This window comes from Larus michahellis, chromosome 12, assembly GCF_964199755.1.
Source record: "Larus michahellis chromosome 12, bLarMic1.1, whole genome shotgun sequence".
Lineage (NCBI taxonomy): Eukaryota > Metazoa > Chordata > Aves > Charadriiformes > Laridae > Larus > Larus michahellis.
The window spans coordinates 5,815,806-5,831,633 of NC_133907.1; the positions used below are offsets into that span (position 1 = coordinate 5,815,806).

Genomic DNA, 15,828 nt, shown 5'->3' on the forward strand with positions numbered 1-15,828 from the left:
ATGCTGGGAACCGGACCCGGCCGTGCTCACGTCCCCTGTCTGTGCGGTGCTTGGTGTGCTCTACACCCAGTGGCTCCCCGCACTTTCCAGCCCAGGAAGGTTTGGAGCCCCTCAAGGCTCCGCGACGTTGCCAGCATGGGTGTATCAGGGACCCGGCAGCGTGGGATGGTGGGCACATGCTCCGCAGGGGGTGATGGTGTCCCGTTGCCGGGCCACTCTCCCCACTAACAATGCTTTCCTCCCGCAGGATGCCGGGTCACTGGACGCGGCGGTGCAGAGTGCCCTCCAGGCCCTCTACCCGCCTTTCGAAGCCACGGCCCCCACAGTCCTGGGCCAGGTGTTCCGGCTGCTCGAGACCAGCTACCGGGGAGATGGGCTCTGCTGCCTGCTCCAGTTCCTCATCCCGGCCAAGCGCCTCTTCGAGCACGTGCGGCAGGCAGCCTGTGTAAGTCCGCACACCCCCCGTGCCATGGTGCCCTGCGTCCTGCTCCTGGCCATGGGGACTTTGCCCTGACGCCTGACACCCTGCACAGCCATGCCCTGCGCCAGGCTATCCCTCTGCTTGTCCCCCTCCCTGTCCCCGTCCCCTCCCCACAGATGGGACCTTGATGTGCTCCTTGGGTAGCTGCAGCACAGAGCGTGGCACATGCAGTCCCCAGGATAAGAGCAGGAGGATTCCCAGGTCACCTTGCCTCACCCCTGGAGAGGCTCCAGTGGGGTTTTCCCCTCTGTTAGCATGTGGGGAGCACTCAGCACCCCGGGAACGGCCGCGGGCTTGGGGTGGGCTTGCAGGATCCTGCTGTGGCTCAGCTCAGGGACAATCCAGTCACCAGGCTCTAAAGTGCCTATTGTAGGAAGTACAGAGCCAGGCAGCGAGAGCATATGGGGCCAGCTGGGAGGGTACGGAGCCGGTGGGAGCTCTTGTTCACGCGCTGTGTTCTTCCTCCCTGCCAGGCTCCCTACTTTAACTGCATCTTTCTTCATGAAGGCTGGCCTTTGTGTCTTCACGAAAAAGTGGTCGTCCACCTTGCGCCGCTCAACCCCCTCCTACTGCGCCCCGGGGATTTCTACCTGCAAGCGGAGCCCTGCGAGGAGCACTCGGCGCGTATCACCGTCAAGCACCTCTCCCACGACCTGCGCACGGTGGAGGAGACGCCCGTCCCTGAGGCCGCCTACGCGCTGCTCTTCACCAACGAGTGGCTGGAGGAGATCAATGGCAACCGGGACAGAACCCCCCTGCACACCTGCCTGGTGGCCACCGAGAACGGCATCACCCCGCTGCCATGGAGCAAGATTGCCACGCCGGAGTTCATCGACAAACCCAAGGCCGGTGCGGACCACACACCTGCAGGCACCTGGCACGGTCCCGCTCCTGAAACTGCGGCCGAGCCAGCAGCACCCAGCACGCCCATGCCCCACAGCACAGCAGACATCCCGGCATCCTATGGCAACGTTGCGGGCACCATCCCAGGCTGCAAGGTCACCTCTCGAAAGTCAAGCCAGGGAAGATACCCAGGACTGATCAAAGTGGACCAGGCTGGGCTGCGGAAGAAGCCAGCCATGCTGGCCATGCCCAGCCTCTACGAGATCATCAGCCAGAACCTGGAGGGGGAGTACGTGGACCTGCTGGAGCTCTCCCAGGAGCAGCTGGACCTCCTGGCCAGGTCCCTGCCACCTGCCTGCCCAGCGGGGCCGATGGGGTCTGGGGCCGAGGCGACGCTCCCCTGGGTGAATGGGGGGACAAGGGCAGATGCCTGGCCCTGCCGGGGGACACCGAGCTCCGAGGAGGGTCCCTGCACCCCGTGCCTGGGGAGGAAGCTGAGCCAGGAGCCAGGGCCACACAGCCCACGGTGCCGCCACCGCGACTCCTACCTGGCTGCGCTGCAGAACCCGGTGAGCTTCGGACTGATGGCAGCCATCCTGGAGGAGCCAGATGGCCCCAGCCCTGGCCCCAAACCGCCCCCTGCCACCCCTCATGAGACCCCTGCGCAGCTCGGGAGGGGGGCTAGCAGCCCCACAGTCCTTGCCCGCCATCCCCGCCGAGCGAGTCCCGGGGTGCAGGTGGAGGCATTGGCGTGGCAGGGCAGCCCCCGGCTCCCTCCGGGCTCCAGCCACAAGTTCTCCTTCCTGAAGGGCCCACGGCTCGGGGTGGCCCCCGGGGACGAAAGAGCCACCAGCCAGCACGAAGGAGCCTGGAAGAAGATGTCTGCCATCTACTCGCCCAGGATGGGCAGAGCCAAGCCAGCCGGGAAAGGTACGGTCCGAGCAGGGCTGTGGCACCTGCCCGGACTCTGCGGGGGCTTTTGCATTTCTCTGCCTCGTTCGGTGTCACTAGCTCCTCTCTCCTCTGTCCCCACGGGCAGGTACGGATGCGGCAGCCACTGCCACCATGGAGGAGCGGTCCCTGGAAAGCACGGGCTGTAAGAACGGTCCCTCTGTGCCCAACAAGGGCACCTCTGGCCGGGAGCCACCGGCCTGGCAGGACCTGCATGCTGGGCTGCTGCGCTCAGGCATCGTGTGCCTGCCAGGTACCGCGGGACCCTCGGGGGGGTGTCGGGAAAGTCCTCCAGAGGGAAAACGTGCTGCTGGAGAGGGTTTTCCGGAGGAAGGTTTCAGGGCTTTGCTGGAGGCCAGAAAGCCCCCAGGCGGAAAATATCCTTTCAGCTGGGCAAAAAAACAATTAAAAACATAAAACCAAGCAGTCTGCTCTGAGCAGCTGCCCCGGTTCCCAGCTGCACTGAGCCCTCCCACACCATTCCTCATCAATGAAGCCGTTCAGCTTTTAGCTGCCAAACACTAAATATTTGGCTTCTTCCTTTTCCCAAACGCTGAAAAACAGTGACAAAACCCATCTCTTTTTTGGGAAAAACGTCGCCAGCAGCTCTGCCCTGGCATTTCCAGGGCCGGCGTTCTGCCGAGAGCCCTCGCGGGCTGTTGCTGCCCCTCTGGAGGGGCCGGGAGAGGCTGCACCATGGTGGCAGGAGGGTGGCACCGAGGTGGCCACTGTGCTGCCATAGCTGCACAGTATTAACCAGGGCTGAGCCCGCCGAGCCACGACGGGGCAGAGCCCGCTCCCGCACCCCTTGGCAGCCATCCCCGCTTGGCAAGCGGCAGCAAGGCCAATGGAAGCCCCGGCCCCTCTGGGAGGTTGCTCAGCACTGGGGCTTGCAGCTGGTGGGTGGCTGCTGGAGGGGTCACTTGTCCCTTTCCCCACAGGGAGCTCGGACAGGATGGGCAGGGCCCTTCTGCAGGTGACCACCAGCGGCAGTGCCTGGGGGGCTGTGTGGTGCTCGGCTGCCGAGCTGGCGAGGCTCGTCCTCTACCTCTGCTCCCTCCCCAGGTAAGGGCCAGGAGGACCTGCCAGGTCCCCCGGCTGCTTCCCAGCTTAGTGGTCCCTTAGGCAGCCCCCGGGCCAAGCCAGGATGGATGCCCAGCATCCCACACATGCTGGTTTGGGCACAGCCTGCACTGTCCCCACGAGTCCACTGTCCCCGCTGAAGACACTGTGCGGTGCCTCTGCTGAAGGCATGTGTTAGTGAAGGGCTGGGGCATCTCATGGGGATGAGGCCATTGCCTGCAGCTGCCAGTTCCTGCCTGCGCTTACCCTACTGCCCGGGGTTGCGGAGCCATGGGAGAGGCCTTTGGGAGAGGGCTTCGGGAGAGGGTTTCAAGCGGGTCCTGCCCGAAGGGAGGGACCCCCACTTCACATGCCGCTTCTAACCAGTGCGATCTGCCTCCTGCTTTATTTCCCCTTGCTAGGCGAGAAGCGAAGGACGGCGGGCTCACCGTCGTGGTGGATGCTAGGAAGCAGCCGCCCACTCCTGTCCTGTTCGCGGCCCTCCGCTCTGTCCAGGTACACCAGGCTCCACGTTCCTCTGCCATGGACTTGCTGGGAGGGGGGTCCCTGCCTGGGAGTGAGTACTGTCACCCTTTGGGGGCCCTTCAGAGCCTCCCCTGCGCCTGCCGCCCAGTACGATCCCCTGACTCGCAGCAGCTTCTCCAGCAGCCCCCAGCGCTGCCATGCCTGGGGCCATGGTTTTTATCTTGCTCACAGATTTTACCGATAAACATCGTGGTGCAGATTTACCGAGGCAGCTCTCGGCTGCCTGCGGCTGGACCGCAATGCACTGATCTAGAACACCCATGTCCCTCTTGCTGCTTCCTCCCCAGAGGCCAGTCCTGGCTCCCTGTACGTCTGGCAGTGCTTAAACTGCCACTTTGTTCACAAAGTTGCTGATAATTCTCTAACTTCTGAGCACATCTGCAGCAGCACAGACTTGTCCCCCAACAGAGCACAAAGACCCCATTTCCCCCAGCCCCCAAACCAAGCTCACACACGGCGCTTGCATCTCTCCAGCTCCTCAAACATCAGCCGTCAGGCACCCGCAGTTTGGGACCAAAGGTCCCTTTCCAGCCCCACGGGATCTCTCCTTGGCTCCTTTATCACCCAGCACCATGGTGTGCCCCCAACCCCTTCAGCATCCCGCTAGCTGAGCTCACCTGGAAGTTGGCTCCACAGCAATGGTCGATTCATCCTGGCAGGGTTTCCATGCTTGTGCCAAGGCAATGCTGCAGGTGTGCCCCGCGCTGTCCCGGGGGCCGTGAGGTTCTCCCTGCCTCAGTGCCCTGTACCTCTGCCTGCTCAGGGCTTGGCTGCAGCCTGTCCCATAAACCCTGTGCCAATCCCAGTGCTTCCTGTGTGGAGAAGCATGGCTGGTGCGAGCGGAGGGTTTGCTCACGAGGCTTTGTCCTTGGGTCCATTCTGCCGGAATGCTGGTGGATGGGGACGGGGTTATGGCTTGAGCGACCCATTTCTATTTCCCATATCCGGGAGCTCAGGAGCCTCTTCCTTTGTAATGAGCTCACTGGCTTCGGCTGACTCAGGCAACTGGGCCCCGGCATGACTGTGGGAAACCGGGGGGGCTGCGCCGTGGGGTTTGCTGGGGTGACTCTTCCCTGCCTCCCGCAGAGTGTCTCGCCGGGCTGCATCCACACCGTGCTGCTGCTGGCCGAGAAGGAGCTGGCTGCCCACCGCGAGAAGCTGCCTGGGGTGCAGGTGAGCCTGTCTCTGTCCCCTCCTCGTGTCCCTGCATTGTCTCCTGTGGGAACAGAGCCAGGGTGAAAGGAGCCTCCCACCTTGGGGGACCCTCTGTCCCCTCACCTGGAGACCCCAGGTCCCCTGCTCGGGGACCCCGGGCAGAGCAGGACCTTGCTGGGGCAGATCCCCATCACACTGGGTGCGGGGTGAAGCCCTTGGGTTCGCTGGACTGTGGAGGCAAGTAAAAGCTGCCCCAGGGCAACCAAATGCTTCCCCAGTTACCTCCAGTGGCTGGGCACAGGCACTGGGATAATAAATCTAAACTCAAAAGGGTTTATTGTTCTTTTAGTGCTGCTGGGTTTAATTAATATAATGTGACATATTAATGAGCTTCATCACCTAGCTTGGCTGTCGTGGCAGATTATTGCAGTGCCGGCGATCTCCCGTGCATTCAAACACCACGGAGCCGCCAGGAGATGCTCTGAGCGGAGCTGCCACACAGCGTGCTCAGCCCCGCCAGCACGCAGCATTCCCAGGGCCACCACACCACACAGCTTAACGGGGCAGGGTGGCTTTGGGACAGGAGGGGGTTATGCCCCCTGCTCCAGGCTGTCCCTGGGGATGTTTCTGGGGAGGGACCTGGCACGGTCTTGCGGCGCTCATGATCCCCGTGCCCCGCAGGTGGAGACCCTGGCATCGCTGAAGGCTCTGGGCCGCTACGTCGACAGCTCCCAGCTGACACAGGAGCTGGACGGCACCTTCCCCTACTGCCACGGCGAGTGGGTTCAATTCTTCCAGGTGTCTGTTATCACGCCATTTGCCATCGCCTCACCTTCCCACGGTGCCCTTCCATCCCCACCGCGCCTTCCGTGTCTCACAGACGTCCCCGGAAAAGCGACAGGAAAACCCAGGAGAGGGGAAGGCAAAGGAGAGCTCAGCGCAGGAGGGCAACCCCTTCCTGCCTGTCTCTGCCGGCTCCTGCCTGTAACTGCCCATCCACCTCCACGCTCCCTGCCTCCTCAGCTTTAACCCAGTGCCCCATGGTATTCCCTGCTCAGGCCTGGCACTGCTCCTCCTCCTCCTCACGGGAAGGCTGCCCTCCCACCCCAGCCCCACTGACCTGCTCTGTGTCCTACCTGCAGAAACTGCATCCCTTCACGGCCGGCCTCAGGCGGGCATCGGAGCTGCTGCAGAGCTGCATCCGGGAGCTGCGGAGCGCCGACGCGCTGGCGGGGACACAGGTAACGGGCAGGTTGTAGGGCTTTCCGAAGAGCCCGGCTGCGGTCCAGCACACAGCCACATTTCGCCCCAGTTGCCCAAAGCCTCGGTGCAAACAGTCCTGAACCAGTCGCTGTGGCCATGGGGCTGTCCCCTGTCCCCTCTGCTCGTCCCTCGGGGTGCAGCCCCAGGTGCCCGTCCTGCGCTGCCAGGTGGTGCCCCAGGTGAGACGCGTGTCTGACCCTCCCTCCGCAGGACGCGGCCGCGTGCATCAAGAGGCACCAGGAGCTGATGCAGAGGGTGCTGAGCGACCCGCAGCTGGTGTGTGTGCAGCGCGAGGGGGGGGCCGTGCTGGCCAGGCTGCGCAGGGAGGCCACCCGACTCAGCGCCTCGGCCAACGTCAGGTAGGAGGGGGTGGCTTCGCCAGGGGAGGGGTGCCAAGGCTAGGGACCTCCATCCTCCGCTGGCCGGCAGAGCCACCTCTCTAGGGACAGCCTGGTCCCCTCAAGTGTCTTTCCAGCACACCCCAGAGCCGGCGCCGTGCTCCCTCCTGCCCTGCAGACTCCCTCCGAGCCTGGAGCTCGCGTCTCGGACAGCCTTTTGCAGCATTTCCCGGCTGGGGAAGGTGCACCTGTCCCCGGGAGGGTCTCCTGCCCCAGGGCCAGGCTCCGGGGCTGCTCAGCGAGGCCTGCAGTGAGCCCTCCAGGCTCGTCTCAGGCAAAGCCACTAGATGGGGCCAAGCCCCGGCGATGCCGCACTCGTCCGGCGGCGGTCCATGCATGTAGGCAGCACTCGCACAGTCCTCCTCCCTTCTGCTCCCTTCTCTCAGCTGGGCCACGCCACACTGGTGCCAACGCTTTCCCGTCCCGTTTTTCCCGATATCCAGCTTGCTCCGTGGGATGGGGAGGTGCTGGGGTGGGTGCTCTGCTGCAGCACGGAGCCCGTGTGTGCAGGACCTGGAGCCTGCGCCCCCCAAGGAGTGCCCTCGTGTCCCAGGTGGGCTCTGAGGATGCACGAGGCGAGTGGGGAGGTCTCTTGGTCGGGTCCTGCCCCGGGCACCTGCTGGGCTCTCACCAGCCGCACGTGCTGGGGCATTGCCCATCTGCTCCTTTGGCTCCTTGCTGCCCGCGTGGCCACATGCCAGCGCCCACTTCCAGAGAGCTGCCCCATCCAGAGGCTCCTGCCCGCCGGACAGCTGCCTCGGCCGGTGTCTTCAGGAGGAGCCGGCAGCTCGCCCGGCAGCACCCGGCACTGACAGCCCCTCTCCTCCCCAACCACCAGGACCAGCATGGAGTCGGCCGAGGGGCTGTACAGCCAGCTGGAGGAAGAGCTTCACAACCTGGTGTCCCAGTCCAACAGCTGCCTGGAGCACCTGGAGTTCCTCCAAAAGGTCCGGGAGCTCGAGGCCGAGTTCAGCAAGGTGAGTTGGGGGTCCCTGGGGTGCCACAAGTTGAAGTTGTCCTCTGCGGTGTTCCCACGGCTGAGCATTTCAGGCACATTTCCTCAGTTTTTGATGATGGAGGAAGCCCAGAGAATAACAGGATTGCTCAAGCTTTGATTCTCATTACGGGGCGACTGTGTGTAACCGTGCCTGGGACGGGATGCCCTGGTCGGGGAAGGAAGGGGAGGTGCTGCGGAAGCGCCAGTGCCGGTGGCCGGTCCCGCCTGACCCTCAGCCCCACTCTCTCTTGCAGCTGGGATGCTGGCTGGACGGGGAGGCAGCGGCGCGGCTGCAGGAGATGGGCACCGAGGAATGGAGCCCCGACAGCTTCCAGGGCTCTGCTGAGCAATTTAACGAGTTCTTCGTCCAGGCAACAGTATGTTTGGAGGGGGCTTTTCTGTAACGTGCATCCCTAGGGTATCGCTGCCAGCAGCGCTGTTAGGTGGCTCCAGCCCCTGCCTGGTGCTTGGCAGAAACTGAAAATCCCAAATTAGAAATGTTCGAATGTCATTACAAAGTTTGATGCAGTCAGCCCAAATTCCTGAAGTTTAGAACGAGGCTTCCGGGCAAAACTGGGTGTCCCCAGGCTGGCTGGGTCAAGCTGTAGTGTTCAAGTCCAGCTTTGCCGGGGTCTTTGGGCAGCCGTGCTCTGGTGAGGGGGATGGTCGTGGTGCTCCTTGGTGCGCTTTGGGATCACAGAATGGGCTGGGCCTTTGGAATCATAGATGGGGCTGCTGTTCCCAACCCCTCCTGACCTCCGTGTCCTTCACAGCCCCCTTCCTTCCGCAGGGCTGGGCTGCAGAGCCTGGACATCCATCAGCCAACAAATAACATGGTGACAAGGATTTGTTCCTCCCATACCCCTAGATACAGAGGCCCTTTAATTACCTGCACTGCACGGGGAGCAAAGTGACTGACCTTAGGACAGGATGATGCATTTTGTGCATTTTGAGCTGAGCCAGGACAGAGCAGAGGTTTGGAGAATCCCTATTGTCTTTGTTTCTTCTCACTTGCCCAGAAACATTTCCCATATAGCTTTGGTAGCGACGCTGAGCGCTGACCTGCAGAGATCCTCACCCTGCACACATAGAATCATAGAATCTTCATGGTTGGAAGGGACCTTTGAGATCATCGAGTCCAACCATACACACACCAAAAAAAAAAAAAAAAAAAAACCAAAACCCCACAAACAAACAACCTACAATACAATCTCTGCCACTAGAGCATGCCCTGAAGTGTCAAATCTAGACGTTTCTTAAATACCTCCAGGGATGATGACTCAACCCCCTCCCTGGGCAGGCTGTTCAGTGCCTGACCACTCTTTCAGTGAAGTAATTCTTCCTAATATCTAATCTAAACCTCCCCTGCCGCAACTTCAGACCATTTCCTCTGGTCCTGTCATTATGCACCTGGGAGAAGAGGCCAACACCCACCTCTCTACACCCTCCTTTCAGGTAGCTGTAGAGGGCAATGAGGTCTCCCCTCAGCCTCCTCTTCTCCAAGCTAAACATGCCCAGCTCCCTCAGCCTCTCCTCATATGCCCTGGTCTCCAGACCCCTCACCAGCCTGGTAGCTCTCCTCTGGACACGCTCCAGCACCTCAATGTCCCCCTTGTACAGAGGGGCCCAGAACTGAACACAGCACTCGAGGTGAGGCCTCACCAGTGCCGAGTACAGAGGCACCATCACTTCCCTGCTCCTGCTGGCCACGCTATTCCTGACACAAGCCAGAATGCTGTTGGCCTTCTTGGCCACCTGGGCACACTGCTGGCTCATGTTAAGCTGGCCGTCCACCACTCTTCCCCAAGCCTGTAGTGTTGCATGTCCCAGTGGAACAGGTCAGCGCCATTCCCTGAGCACGGAGCTTGTTCCTTCCTGCCATCCCTGCAGGCTCAGTACCAGCACGGCCTGGCCCTGTGTCAGGAGGCGGCTGAGGTCCGAGACGTGTCGGTCCCCGAAGCAGACCCCTTCCAGGTTGCTGCAGCCCTTTTTCGGACGAAGCTGATGAGCTTCTACAGGCAGGTGGAGCGGCGACAGGCTGAGCGGGAGCTGCTGCAGGAGCTCAGACGGTTCTCCAGCAAGGTGGGTGCGTGGGCACTCCTCCCGCAGGACCCGGGGTGCCGGCTGGGCAGCCGTGAAAATAGCCGCTCTTGCATTCTTTTCTAGATCACGGGGCTGAAGCTGGACTGCAGGCAGTGCTCAGCCCGGGTAAAACGCGGGGAGGGCCAGGCGCTGCAGTGCCTGCAGAGCTCCTTCCAGAAGCTGTCGGTGGAGTTCGCCCTGGAAAAGCTGCAGGAGATGAAGGCTCAGGTGCGCAGGATGCAGAGCAGCCAAGGGCTGGCAGCCTGGACCGAGGCACGGCACAAGTACCAGGAGACCCGGCAGGTCCTGGAGGAGATGCTGGCGGAGCTGCAGGAGGCCTGGGGAGCACAAGCTGATGGGCAGGGAGACACCTTTGGCTCCCCCAGCTCAGGGTCTGCAGCCCCTTGCAAGGAAGCCCCAGTCTGCAAAGCAACCGCCAGCCCCGAGCCAGCGGTGTCGGGGGGCCGCGGGGCGGTGGAGCAGCCAGAACCCAGCGCCCAGGGACCAGGACAGCCCCCGAGACTGGGAAAGCCCCGGGCCAGCAGCATTCCTGGCCCCACGCTGGGGATGGAGCTGAGCTCCCCGCAGCCCCGCTGCCGGCAGGGGACAGAGGGTGACGGTGCCCTTCAGCGCCGTGTCTCTGCTGACACCCCCCTCACAAAACTCGAGAGCGGAGCCCGCCTGGGAGCTGCAGGACACCTCACCCAGGAGCGTGGCCAGCCCCTTCAGAGGCATTCCTTCACTCTGCCTCCCCGGGCACATTTTCCAAGTTCTGACCCATTATGTCCCACCACTGTGCCCCACGGGACTGTCTCAGCCCCCGGCACGCATGGTCCATCTGCAGATAAACGAACAGAAACCACACAGTACTTCCAGGTTTCCAGCCAGAGCAGTTTCTCCTCTGAAGACTCAGACTCACAGAACTCCACCGAAGAAGCCCCAGCAGCGAGCCTGGCTTTGCCCCGGGACCTCCAGAGTCCCCGACCATCTTGCCCCTCTGAAAAGCCACCCCAGATTGTTTATCTGGAGAACCACCACACCGAGAGTCCAGCAAATGCCAAGTAAAACCAGTCCCTTCCAGCTGGGGCTTTTGTGGAAGTCTCAATCACCAACTGGATGAGACATCCCATGCTCGGAGGTGGGATACTGGGACCTGTTGCCCAACCCTCGGTCCCCGAGTCCTTCAGTTCCCCATACTTAGCACTCACCCCGCTGTGGAATGGCAATAACCCCATCACCAGCCTCATGAGGTTCGTTAATAATCTACTAGGTGTGTAGCAATCCTCACGTAAAGTGCATTTATCCTTATCAGCGCCAGGTTTGCCTCCGGACATCGGTGAGGGTTCCCTGCAGTCAGCAGCCGTGCTCGGAGCGTCCCATGGGAGCGCAAACCCGTGCCGAGGTGTTTCTGCCTGCGCTGCTGCTTTGGCCCTGGCCGAGCAACAGCGACAGGCGTGTTGTTCACGTGCACTCGTTCAGGTGGGACTAACGTTATTAGCATTAATAAATCTAAAGAGAAGCGCCCAGCACGGTTCTTGTGGAGCAGAATGTAAAGCCATGTCCTGCCGATAGCCAGGCGCTGGATGCTCGCCCAGGCTCCCCACCACTGCCCCAGCCCAGTGCCAACGGGCAGCCGGTGCCACCCCGACAGCCTCCCGTGTCACCTGCATGGGCTGTGGCCACAGCCTGGCTTCTCCTGCCCACTGCCAGCAGGATGGCCCTGCTCAAACTGCTGTTGGCTCATCCCTGTTGTGCCCTGCCCTGTTGGCCCCCGCTGCCAGGTTGTGGCCGTTTGCAGAATGAGTCCTTCTCCCTTTTTTGGGGGTTAAAAGAAATGCCTCGGTCTCCAGTTCTCACTCCCATCCTATCCCCTCCCCGGTACATGGGCGAGGGTGGTGTCATCCCGCTCAGCCTCCCCACTTGTTGGGAACGCGCCGTCCCCGAGCCTTGGGGATCCAGCTGAGCTGGCTGCGACCTCGCTGATCACCGTCCAAAACCGCCCGGGGTCCCCGGGGATCCCGTCCCCATCGGCACATCCCGCCGAGCCGCGCTGCCTGTTTGGGCACCCGGGAGTGGGTGAAGCCAGGCGAGGGACGGGCTGTCCCGGCCAGGGCCCTGCGCCACCCACCACCTCAGGCAGCCGCATCATGAGCTAATCAAGAGACATCGTAGAAAAAGCAATATCTCACGTAGGAGCCGTTCCAGAAAACCACCCTCCTCCCAGCCATGGCACAGTCACGGCTCACGACGCTGCGCCTCAGCAAAGGGCAGTTGCCCATCCCAGTGTTTGTGAGCATCACTCATACCCCCCTCAGCCTTGTTTTTGCCAAATCCCCAAGCCAAGCCCCGCTGAGCTCCTCTCTGGCTGCTGCAGTCTTGGCCGCCCCCCATGGTGCCGCATTCCTCCTGCCCAGGTCATTAACAGCAGTGTTAATGAAGATGGATCCCAGCCTGCTCCCCAGGCACTGCCCTGGGACCTCCTGCCTGTTGCCTCTCCCAGTCCTACCCATTGTCTGCTCTTACATCTCCTTACACTTCTTTTAAGCTTCATCTTTTCCAGCTCAAACACTAATTTCCCCAGTAGCACTTCTGTCACTGCTTCACTTAAATCCCAAGAGCTGAGTCTATCCCATTCCTTTTGGCTTAAAAGTAATTATCATAGAGAGACACCGAGGGAGGTCTGCAAGATCCATCCTGGGTGAACCCAGCCAGCTTTGCCCCATTCTCCAATCAATGCCATGTCCTGAATGTCACCGAGGTCACCCCAGCCAGGACACTTTTCCCACCTCTTCATGTTACGATATTTACCCGTGCCCAACTCTCTGGCCCCGTGCCGAGTTTAAAGGGCTCCAGGAATCCCCTTGCTGCAGAGCCGATGTGGTGCATAAATCCAGAGAAGGAGCAGACGGACGTGCCCTCCCCTGCTCCGACATCCCCGCGAGCCACCACGGCTGGCTGTCCCTGCGCCAGCGAGCCGAGCACACCGGCTCCCTGGCCCCGCACACGCGCCTGGAGAAGGCCGTGCCCGCCTGGACGGCACCCAGCTCATCGCGAGAGCCAAAAATGTCATCTACCTCCAAAAGCATTTAAAGCCTGACAGTTCGCTTGCTCAATTTGCTGCTCTACCGAGAGCTGATTTGTTGTATCACTCCGTTACACACTCGCCTCGGCAGCGCACTGAGGAAGCAGCATGCTTTCCAAATTCCTCTTTGGATACCAATTTTTACCTGTCGTTTCACAGAAGCCCGTGGCTTCGGAAGTCCTCGTTATCGGACCACGTGCGGCTGAGCGCAGCCTCCTGCGACCGGCACAGCGCACACATCCCACCCTGGGCTTGTGCTGGTGTTTTGATGGGGCTGGAAATGCCGCCCGTGTTACTCAGCTCCTTTGGGAAAGGCGGACAGTGCTCATCATTGCTGCCACAGGCAGGGCAGGGACATCTCTGCAGGGACCCGTGCTATGGCAAGGCAGCTCCAAGCCCAGCGAGGGCCAGCCAGGATGGAGACCCCAGCCGGGATGGCTGGGACCAGCCGGGTTCTGCTGGGGCCAAGCTTCCCAAAACCCAGACAGCTGCCACCATCAGCCCACCTGGCATCGGCGGGTGCGGACGGTCCCCTCCCCATCACTCCTGCTTTCTTATCATGTTGAGGAGAGTAGTAAATAGGTATTAAAAATGAACCGCTGTGTAAATTGAACAAGGGCAAGGAAGAGGGATGAGGATATTATTACTGAAGTAATAGCGCGTGGGAGCGTTTGGGTGACGCCGTCGTTGCATACAAACCCCTCGCTGTTACGCGGTGTCACTGGATAAGCATCCCCCGTCCACAGCTGAGGCTGCTTTTTATCAGTCTGCAACGCTCCCGGAGTCACGGCACTGCCAGGCTGTGAAGAGACAAAAATGCTAATCAATACTTTTGTCATTTTTAGGATTGATTATTCTAATTAATTCTGGGAGATGTTCAGCCCGGCCGCGAACAAATAGCTGCTGGTACACAGGGTGGCAGCCGGATTGGGATCTCGTGTATCCCATCGTATAATTCAGGAGATGAAATCTCTCTAGAGGCCATGAGTAAAACTTCGTATTGATTTCGAAGTGCTTTGCCTGTGCCCCAGAAGGTGTTTTATGCTTTGCAGTTCTCCCGAGCCATCTCCAGTGATGATACGAGGTCAGAGGCTGAAATGACCCAAATCCGGGAAGGGCAGAAATGGCAGGGACCGAGCCTTGGGCTCGACAGCTCTGTGTCGGGAAGTTGCTTCTTTACTTAACTGGGGCAAGCAGCATCTATTTTAGCTTCCACATTGAAATGAGAGAGGTGCTCGCCATTTTTCATTTATTTTGCCTGCGTTTAAAAAGCCAGTTTCCTGGGAGCCCTTTGAAAAGGCACTCACACCCGTGCTGCTGTTCTTGAGCATCGTCACACATGCAGCAAAGCCAGTTTCTGCGTCTCCGCATCCCCTAACCTCTCCTGGAGGGATGTTGGCACCTGGGCTGTGCAGGGGAGCACCCCCTCAACCCCCATCCCTGCCTGGCTCCCTGGATTCAGACCTTGCCCTGACCAGGACAGCTGGGTCTTGGCTCCAGGACAGGCTGGGAGGGGACAGGCTGCCCCAAAGGCTGCGAGGAGCCAGAGGTAAATCCAAGAAGACCTGGATGCGGGATTTGAGAGAATCATAGAATCATTTAGGTTGGAAAAGACCCTTGGGATCATCGAGTCCAACCATCAACTCCACTCTACAAAGTTCTCCCTTACACCATGTCCCCCAACACCACATCTAAACGACTCTGAAACGCATTCAGGGATGGTGACTCCACCACCTCCCTGGGCAGCCTATTCCAGTGTCTGACCACTCTTTCTGGGAAGAATTTTTTCCTAATGTCTAGCCTAGACCTACCCTGTTGCAGCTTGAAGCCATTCCTTCTTGTTCTATCGCTAATGACCTGTGAGAAGAGACCAGCACCAACCTCTCTACAATGTCCTTTCGAGTAGTTGTAGAGAGTGATGAGGTCTCCCCTCAGCCTCCTCTTCCTCAAACTAAACAGTCCCAGCTCCTTCAGTTGCTCCTCATAAGATTTCTTCTCTAGGCCCTTCACCAGCTTCGTTGCCCTCCTCTGCACTCGCTCCAGCACCTCGAGATCTCTCTCATATTGAGGTGCCCAGAACTGGACACAATACTCAAGGTGCGGCCTCACCAGTGCTGAGTACAGAAACTCAGGCAAAGCAAGCGCCTGGAGGCTGGGAAGAAAAGAGAATAGCCAAGACAAGACCTAGAGGCAGCAATCCCGCAGCAGGATGGATGCTCGGGGCCATACCGAGCCCCTCTTTTGCTGTACGTCAAGACGAGGGTCTGACGGCGTCGAGTCGGGGCTGAGGCAAACCCAGTGAGTTGGGGGCATTCTCTAATTTACCGTTTTTAAGCAGCAGCAGCGCGGCAGCAGTAATAGGGATGTCCGCAGCGTGGGTTTGAGATTCCTCATTTTAACGTCCTAATTGCTCAATAAAATGCTGGGGAGAATCAGGGAAGAAATAATTACTGACATGAATAAGAAATGCTTCACATCTGCAATGCCATTCCCTGCCTGCTCTGAGCTCTTGGCCAGGAGAGTCCTGGGTGCCAGGGGTCCCTGCCAGGTCCCGGGGCTGCAGGGACCTCTGAGCTGGGCCAGTGCTGGCCAGTGTTTGCCTTCGCTCCAGCCCGTGCCGTGTGGGACCACCCGAGGCAATGGGATGCCCAAACCAGCCAGCGTTCCCAGGGCAGGAAGGTGCTGCCATCAGTCCCCTCCCCTCTGCCCTGCCTTTTTCTCCCTCCTCCACTGCCTTCCTTGGCCAGGAAAAAAGTTGGGACTTTTTATATTGTAGTTTTTAGTTTAGGGAAAGTAGCACTTCCACGGAGAAACAGAATCATCTTCCAAAACAGATGGAATTCAGATTCTTTTGAATAAAGCAAAAAATGCCTTTCCTGTTGTTTTTCTTTTTCCAAAAGGAAAGGAACAAAAAAAAAGGATATTTTGCAGATCCTGAGATTAACTGATAACAAAAGGGAGAATTTCC

General features: G+C 60.0%; 2 protein-coding genes across 5 annotated transcripts in view; one reads left to right on the forward strand and one right to left on the reverse strand.

Moving 5' to 3' along the window:
* The window catches only part of LOC141750230 (bactericidal permeability-increasing protein-like), a 63,397-nt gene that overhangs the window by 19,190 nt on the left and 28,379 nt on the right, over nt 1–15,828 (reverse strand). For 2 of the 3 annotated variants that reach the window (XM_074604980.1, XM_074604979.1), the window contains exon 2: nt 13,508–13,660. In XM_074604980.1, the coding sequence (XP_074461081.1) occupies nt 13,508–13,553 (46 nt within the window). In that variant the 5' untranslated portion in view covers nt 13,554–13,660. Of the gene's footprint in view, nt 1–4,500; nt 5,100–6,174; nt 6,523–13,507; nt 13,661–15,828 lie in introns of those variants that run through there. The other variant, XM_074604983.1, reaches the window with a different exon arrangement.
* On the forward strand, nt 194–11,304 carry KIAA1755 (KIAA1755 ortholog). 2 transcript variants are annotated; one of them, XM_074604974.1, is made up of 14 exons: nt 194–445; nt 955–1,893; nt 2,134–2,254; nt 2,364–2,528; nt 3,217–3,340; nt 3,760–3,853; nt 4,970–5,056; nt 5,720–5,836; nt 6,181–6,279; nt 6,512–6,660; nt 7,538–7,676; nt 7,951–8,073; nt 9,587–9,778; nt 9,863–11,304. In XM_074604974.1, exons 1-14 carry the CDS (start codon nt 194–196, stop codon nt 10,841–10,843), a joined length of 3,582 nt encoding a protein of 1,193 aa, XP_074461075.1. In that variant the 3' UTR covers nt 10,844–11,304. The 2 variants fall into 2 exon arrangements, with proteins under 2 accessions (XP_074461075.1, XP_074461074.1); XM_074604973.1 differs by having other exon boundaries at nt 955–2,254.

Bases quoted from the DNA above. Each gene is read 5' to 3' on its own strand.
- KIAA1755 (XM_074604973.1), top strand. From the start codon at position 194: ATGGTGTCCCGTTGCCGGGCCACTCTCCCCACTAACAATGCTTTCCTC. The intron at 5,057-5,719 runs GTGAGCCTGTCT...CGTGCCCCGCAG, and splicing joins AGAAGCTGCCTGGGGTGCAG to GTGGAGACCCTGGCATCGCT. The intron at 7,677-7,950 runs GTGAGTTGGGGG...TCTCTCTTGCAG, and splicing joins TCGAGGCCGAGTTCAGCAAG to CTGGGATGCTGGCTGGACGG.